General features: G+C 33.3%; 1 protein-coding gene across 8 annotated transcripts in view; it reads left to right on the forward strand.

Annotated features, from left to right (window-relative positions):
• The window catches only part of KCNT2 (potassium sodium-activated channel subfamily T member 2), a 370,200-nt gene extending 364,442 nt beyond the window's left edge, over positions 1 to 5,758 (forward strand). For 6 of the 8 annotated variants that reach the window (XM_078441196.2, XM_078441200.2, XM_078441201.2 and 3 more), the window contains one exon: positions 3,192 to 5,758. In XM_078441196.2, the coding sequence (XP_078297322.1) occupies positions 3,192 to 3,303 (112 nt within the window). In that variant the 3' untranslated portion in view covers positions 3,304 to 5,758. The remainder of the gene's footprint in view (positions 1 to 3,191) is intronic. The other 2 variants (XR_014136444.1, XR_013553237.2) reach the window with 2 other exon arrangements.
• Positions 5,759 to 8,549: the final 2,791 nt, after the last annotated feature.

Raw genomic sequence — 8,549 nt, forward strand, 5'->3', positions numbered from 1 at the left:
AAGACCTCTTGTGTTCATGGATTGAAAAGATAAATGTTGGTAAAATGGTCACACTACCCAAAGCCATATACAGACCCTACAAAATCTCTATCAAAATATCAAAGGTATTCTTCACAGAATTAGAAGAAACAATCCCAGAATTCATGTGGAACCACAAAGGATCCTGAATAGCCAAAACAATCCTGAGAAAAAAAGAACAAAGTCAGAAGTATCACACTTCCTGATTTCAAACTATACTACAAAGCCATAGTAATATAAACGGTATGGTACTGGCACAGAAATAAACCTATAGGTCAATGGAACATAATAGAGAGCCCAAAATTAAATCCCTGTATTTATGGTCAACTAATATTTGACAGAGAAGCTAGGAATACAATGGAGGAAGGAAAGTCTCTTCAAAAAAATGATGTGGGAGACACTGGAGAAGCACATGTAGAACAATGAAATTAGACTTCTGTCTCACCACTAAACAAACAAACAAACAAACAAAACACTCAAAATGGATTAAAGACTTAAATATAAGACCTGATATCATAAGACTTCTAGAAGAAAACAAGGAAGAAACTCATTGATATTGGTCTTGGCAATGATATTTTGGTCATAATGCCAAAAGCACAAACAATGAAAGTAAAAATCAACAATTGGGCTACATCAAACTCAAAAGCTTCTGCACAACAAAAGAAACATCAACAAAATGAAACAGCCTACAGAATGGGAGAAAATTCTTGCAAATCGTAACTCAGATAAGGGGTTAATATCCAATATATATAAAGAGTTAAAACTTATTTTAAAAACGCCAAACAATCAGACTAAAAAATGAGTCCGAACTAAATATTTTGCAAAGAGGACACGAAAATGGCCAATGCCATGGAAAGACGTTCAACATCACTAATCATCAGGGAAATGCAAATAAAACCACAATGAGATATCACCTCACACCTGTTGGAATGGCTATCATCAAGAAGACAAGAGACAACCTGTGCTGGTGAGGATGTTGTAAAAAGGGAAACCTTATATACACTGTTGTTAAGAATTTAAATCAGTCCAACCACTATGGAAAACAATATGAAAATTCCTCAAAAATTAAAAATAGATTTACCATACCAATCGCATACCATCGCAATGCCACTTTGGGATATGTTATCTAAAGGAAATGAAAACTGGATTTTGATGAGACATATGCACACCCATGTATATTGCAGCATCATTCACAACAGCCAAGATATAGAAACAACCCAAATGCCCATCAATGGGTGAATGGATAAGAAAGATGTGGGTATTATTTAGCTATGAGGAAGGAGGATATCCTGTCCTTTGCAACACATAGATGGACCTTTAGCACATTATAAAAGCGAGATGTGAGAGAAGGACAAGTACTACATGATATCACTTATATGGGGAATCTAGAAACAAGTCAAACCCATACTAAAACAGGTTGTTACTAGGAGATGGGGAAGTAGAGGGATGAGATTGATGGTGTTTAAGGATTCAAACTTATAACAAGAAATAAATAAGCCATAAAGATCTAATGTAGAGTATAATGAATACGGTTAATAATGATGCACTATAATGATGTAATGTGATGAATATGGCATCAATGGCGATCGTATTAAAATATATAAATGTATCAAAACAACGTTTTACATCTTTAATTTACAATTTGTAATGTGTTCAATTTACCAAATTAAAAAAAAAGAGTTTAATGTGCACTATTAGTTGTCTTCATCAATCTACAATGCTAGTGATATTTAAAATAATTATAAAGCAGTGTGCATGGAGAACAATATCCAGTTAATAGATTCAAGGACATTAATTTCAACTTTTATTTGATTGGAGAAAATAGACTATTGTGTTTTAAATTGCCTTTTCTCATATTCATTAAGGAACATGTTTTCTGAATATTTTTCTTCAGTTTTTAAGAGGAAACGTACAATCCTCTATTAGACTAATCTCTTCAAATTAGGTTTTCTGTTCATTTTTTGTACCTTCCAAATTATTATAAAACTATGAATTACTAATTTCATTTGCATCTGAAACAAGACTTTCTTTGAGTGCTGCATTGCCGGGATTTACTTTCCTTCTCTCCCTGAAAACTCTCAGTGGCTTCCCACTGCCTTTGGGACAGAGTTTGAAACTACTTTATCCTGAAACTTAAAGTCCTCTGCTAGCTGTTTTCTATGCTTCTTCCTGAATTTACCTTCCACTATTTCCTGGTTTAACCATTCTCCTGAAATCAAGCTCACTTTCGGAAGAGATCAGGAGCAAACCTAGAGACAAAGTTCAACTCAACCTTCTGAATAGTGTTCCCTAATTCTCTCTGTCGCTTCTTTTTTCTCTTTCTGTGATGTTTGGAATTTATTTTTCTTGTGTTTATCTGCTTTATAAATTAAACTCAATGAATCTTCTGCAGGACAGGCGTTGGGGTTTGCGACCTTTTGTATTTCCAGTTCCTAATGCAGTATTCCAGAAGTGCTCAAGAAATGGAAGCTCGTTATTTGAGATCTGAAGTAAAACATCTCTCTTAAAACAAATTATAACATTATTTAAATGTATGAGTTTGGCAGATGAACACTTTCCTATTTACTAGTTGAATAAATTAAGAATTATTTTTTATTTTGTATAAGTGCTCACCATAGCATAACCTGAATTTTAATTTCCAGATAATTAAAAGGTTATCTCTGCACAGTATTCTTCAGAGCATGTATTAAATCATGACTTTTTTTAGAATCCTGAAGTATTTAAATAAAGGACTAAAGAAATTATTTAGATCAAATTTATTTATGAATTATAAAAGTAAGACTAAGAGCAGTTAAGTAATAGAAGAATCATGGCTAAGATTTAGGTCTGCTTCTTAGAAAAATAGCCAAAGAAAGGGATGATAAATCAATAAAATACTAAAATAAAACATAAAATTTTGATAAGATGAAGATGGTGAAATGGATTATAACTAAAAAAAATAATTCTTGATTCATTAGTATTTATCATCATAATCTTAGGTATAGAAATAATACAAGTCCTGCAAAATATTTTAGGTCAATTAAAAAGTGAGTCCTGCTTCCAGTGCTGTATCTAGACATGGTTTAGATCACCTAAAAACTGAATACATTTGAAGCAGGAGTCTAAACTGTAAGTGTGAATTAGTTTTGCCTTTATTTACTATTACAGTTATTTGCTTTGTTTTCTTTTATTAGATACTTAATCCGACCAGATCCGCTGGCATACCTTCCAAACAGTGAACCCAGTCGAAAAAACAGCATCTGCAATACCACAGGTCAAGACTCTCGGGAGGAAACTCAACTTTGATAAAAAGAAAATAAGAGACCTTTTTTTTTTTTTTTCCTACAAGAATCTTGCTTAAACCGACTCTAAATCTTAGGGGAAAATAAGTGCTGCTGGCATGAAATAAACTCGATCAGAATATATTCCATTCTCTCATATTAAAAGAAATCTATTCTCTTAGAAGTATAGATTATTTTGAAATTTAAAGTATTGCTTCTTGGTACTCCTCCTATTAATATTTGAAAGATATCAATGTAATGATTTTGAAAACCTAAATTAAAAGACATAATTTAAATTGGTTATTTGTTTGACAATAATCCAAAGTGTATGAAGCCAATTTTTTAAAATATTAAGTTTTTATGAAAGTAAGCGAAAAACCCAAGTATATTTGGTGCATCACAATGGACATAGAAGATTGTTGGTCTTCTTAAAAGTTAAATAGTCATATCCTTTAAACTTGCTGTTTTATAAAATTGAGCTCATCAGCAATGTCTAGCCTTCTCTACACAGAGATTAACCAACAAACTTGTGTGGCTGACTTTTGTGTAAGACTCACAATTTGCTTTAGCATATAAATCTTTAAGTCATTTTAACCTTTTTTTGTTGCCTTTCAGATGATATCATATTCATTTCAGTATTTGAGATGTTCATAGCATGTTCTATTACACTGAAGAAACCAAAAAATATCAAGTACCTGAACTTTTTGCTAACTTTATGTCCGACACACGTTGTTTGCCAAGAAAAGTGTATTAAAAAGCAAATATTTATTGTTCTCCTAAAAGAATAGCTAACAGAGAAAATACTTAAAGCCCATATGTTAATTTAAATTTAAGCCAAGCGTTGAAACATTAACTGAAACATGCGTAATGGTTTCCATTTGGCTCTGGAGTTTTAACATTTCCATAATCTATATAGTATATCTTATTTAGAAAACTCCTTTAAAATTCAAAGAGGCAAAATGATGCTATTTATGGAATACAAGGCCATTTCAAACATTAAAAGTCCTCCTTTATCCCTTTAGTACCGAAATCTCATACACAAAACAGTGGTATCTTAAAAAATTTGATTTAATTTTGAAAAATCATCTATAGGAACTATGTTTTCACACGATGAGAAAAAAACACATGTAACGACAAGTAGTTTTCGCCGCTGAAGTTTAGTATAAATTATGAAGAACTTGACAATTATCAATTAAATGTAAATCGCTCCTTGATGCCATCAGTGCTGCTATCTTACTGCTTTATTTCCCTTCAGAAACAGACTGAAAAGCACAAGAGCACTGTTTGCCAAGTAGTTGGAATGTGTTACAGCATTCCCAGGAGAGAGAGATGGGGGTAAATTTCAAAAGGTATTTTTCTTCTAATTTTGTATTTTAAAAATTTCTGGCCTTGACATTGACTTTTAATTCCACAGAAAAGAAGATGTGTAAGACTAGAAAGAGACATTTTCTTCTTTTCATAAAGAAACAGATGAATTGGAAAGACAGTGGAAGAACTTAAAAAAACATAGAGAAAGCCTAAAATTCCCCAAATAATTCTACGAAAATGAAAATGTAGAACCTAACATGAAAAAAGGATAGATTATAGCCATTGTATAATTTGGCTTAGAGAAGAAGAAATGCCTGTTTGTTATTGGTTTTTAGTATTTTGTATTACTCTCATTTTAGCATAACAAAAACACCAAGAATTTCTCCTAAAACAGAGAGAGCCTATCTTTAATTTTCTTTAATCAGATAAGAAAATAGAGAATTTATAACAAGCTTCTTAAAATTGGAATTGTATCATAAAACGAAGATTGTATGCATATGCGTGCGTGTATGTTGTAGACACATGTGAAATATACTTCACAAATTTACACATGCACCTATAAATTATTCAGGCTAAAGGCAGAATTGGATCAATGTCTGTAATGGAGAATGACAATGAATTTAAGTAACTTACTTTATATTTGCACATAAAAAATCAAAAATCATATACTTCTTTAAGTTGCCATTTCATTACTCCATTACAGTTATTTTTAGGAATAAATGTAAGATTTTATGAATATTCTATTTCCCCACAAGACCTCAAGTTCAGTATTTTTGCATTATGACCATTGTCAAGACTAGGACTTTACGCTAGGACATGACTATATTTCCTATAAAACTAAAAGTTTGTTTCACAAATTTTACAATGGTTATTTTTGATTATGCACATTAGTCCAAATTTAATAGTTGACACAATTCATAGCAGCTTGCTATAATAATGATAGTTTATTAGTCTTTCTGTTATTTAAATAATAGAAGATGCTTATAAAAGCCTTTTAACAAACTGTTGCCTTTTTAAAATACTTAACTTGCACACAAAAGAAAACATAAAGTCAGTAATAGTCCTTGTAATCCTATGGGAATCGGTTCTGTTTATTGTCTATGTACCATTTTGCTACCAGTTACATTGAATTGCTTAAAATAAATAATAAAAATTATTTCTCATGGTGAAAACCCCTTGGTGCTTTTTGCCAAAACTTTAATTGTTTAACCAAGTATGTTTTGAAACCACAAAACTCCTATGCCACTTTTATATTTCAAAACCAACATAAACATGAAGGTCTTCTCATTGGAAAAGATAGCCATAAAAAACTGGTTGAATTGCTTCTTAATGTAATAGTTTCTGAATAACTAATATAGCAGGAAAAGAGGAGGGAGGAAGGAAGGGTCAGGGATGGGAGGTAGAGAAGAAGTGAACAAAGGGAAGGGAGGAAAAGTAGAAAATAAAAGGAAGGGGGAAAAGAACGAATGTTGGTGCCACAAGAGAATTTTTTTGTGTGTGTGCAAATCAGAGCCAATACACTCATTTAAAGGTCAGAAAAGCACTGGTTAGTGAAAAGAAAAATAATTTTAAATGCCAAGATAGACTTTTTGGCTCCAGGAAAATGGAGCCTATTCTTCCTGCTAAGTATAGCTTAAAAAAACAAAAAACAAAAAAACAAAAACAGAAAAACCCCTCTAGATGTTATTTATGAAACAAGCATCAGAAGACTGCGAAGTGAAAAGAAGGAAGACAGACCAGGGAGCTGAGTCTTGCAGAACAGCACAGGGTTGAGGGGAGTGAGTTTTCGGGGTTTGTTTGTGGTCTCCTATGTAACTTACTCTGGATATTGGGAAATACCAATGAACATGGACAAAAAAGTCCCAAGAAAAACGTGTTCTCTCCTTCCAAGGGACTGACTCTTGCAGCAGGTGGTGCACAGCACAGAGTCCTGATGATCCTGCAGTGTGTGTGTGGCTTCTCCAGTCAACGTACCCAGGGGCGAGGAGCTCCCTCAGCACCAGTTCAGATGGTCCAGTGCCTCCAGTGAGACCCTTCCCCATGAACGACTCCCCCAGATTTCCAGCAGGTTCTGTCAGTGCAAGTACCACAATGACTTTTCTGCAGTTCTGTGAGCCACTGCTAGGCCATCTCAAGATCTTGATTTCAGTCCCAGGGTCTTTTCTTGGGGCACTGTATCTCAGGCCTGACAATGATGCATGCTTCTTATATATCTGCTGTCGCTATATTATTTTCAAGTTCTCTTTACTTATTACTAACTCCAAAGCTTTGCTATGGTTAATGATTCTCTACATTAAACTTTCTCTGTCCAGATCACCATGTGGTTTCTCTCTCCAGATTGAATCTTGGCTGAGACATGATGCACAAATCAGCAGTTCTTCAATCTGATTAAATCTGACATAATATTGATATCAAATTTCAAGGACTGCAATTTAAAGGACAGATTTTGGGGAAATTCAACAAATTGAATAGCACCTGCTGGGAAACTTTTAAAACACACCGTGCTCATCCTGTGGAGTATTAGGCCACATTATTTCACTTTGATCTTCTCCTTTTATTTTCTTTCTTTCTTTCTTTCTTTCTTTCTTTCTTTCTTTCCTATAGGACTGCTCTCTAGTCTATTTTATTTGGAGAGACATGTCAACTTTAATTATCGTGGATCAATCTAATATTATACCATATGGTCCTAAAAGTACAGTTATTTGGCTTATCATTAAAGTCCGTATTCTTACTATTCAAGAGAATTATATTTTATTATTTATATCTGAAATGTTTTAATAGAAACAAAAATAATGATATGTTTTCCTAAGTATAAATCATAGCAGAAATCTTTAATAAACTGTACTGTAATTTAGTCTCATTCCTGTATAGTTAGTCTCATTCATGTATAGTTATACACAGATATTTATATTTTCCGTTTCTACTATATACAAAATATGTTTCATTTCATGTTATGCCAGGCTAGATATCTTTGCATTTGAAAATTAAATATAATTTCCAAAAGGAAACATTCCTAAATATATAGACTTTCATTCCCTGGTCTGTGTTAATATTCATTTAGAATAAGAAAGTTTGAGATGGTCTTGAAATACAAGTATTTCTTTTTTTTCTTTAAAAAAATTTATTTTTACATTTATTTATTTTTGAGAGACAGAGAAAGGCAGAGTGTGAGTGGGGAAGGCACAGAGAGAGAAGGAGACACAGAATCCAAAGCAGGCTCCAGGCTCTGAGCTGTCAGCATAGAGCCTGATGTGGGGCTCAAACCCATGAACCATGAGATCATGACCTGAGCCGAAGTCGGACGCTTAACCAACTGAGCCACCCAGGTGCCCCAAGTATTTATTTTCTTATCTGAAAACTCTCAACTTGCAAAAGACAGGGCTATGAGACATTCTTATTACTAGACCTGAGGTAAGGACTGAAGTTGAGGTTTGTAAATACATTGCTTAGTCATTCAGGGCACAAATAAAGTATATAATGCTAAAGTAATAATTTTTAACTTGCATTTTTTATCACTCATTATTGTCATATGTCAAAAGTTATACCAATATGCATCAAATGTAATGGATTCTAAATTTTAATGGAGACCCACAAAAATGAGACCCACAAAGAAATCTGTCAGTGTGTCATTGTTTTAGTCCATTTTTGTGGTAATAACAAAAATACCATAGACTGGGTAGCTTAACAAACATTTATTTTTCACAGTTCTGGAGGCTGGGAAGTCTAAGATCAAGACATCAGCAGATTCACTGTTTGGTGAGAACCTGCTGCCTGGTTTATAGATGGCTTTGTTCTTGTAACCCCACATGGCAGAAAGTAGAGAGGAACAAAGTTTCCTGGGACTCTTATGAGGGCATGAATCCTATTTATGAGAATTCTGCCCTCATGATCTCATCATATCTTAATTTCCTCCTAACGACTCCACCTCCTACTATCATGACATTGGGGACTAGGGCTTCAGCA

This window comes from Panthera onca, chromosome F1 (assembly GCF_046562875.1).
Source record: "Panthera onca isolate mPanOnc1 chromosome F1, mPanOnc1 haplotype 2, whole genome shotgun sequence".
NCBI classification, from domain to species: Eukaryota; Metazoa; Chordata; class Mammalia; order Carnivora; family Felidae; genus Panthera; species Panthera onca.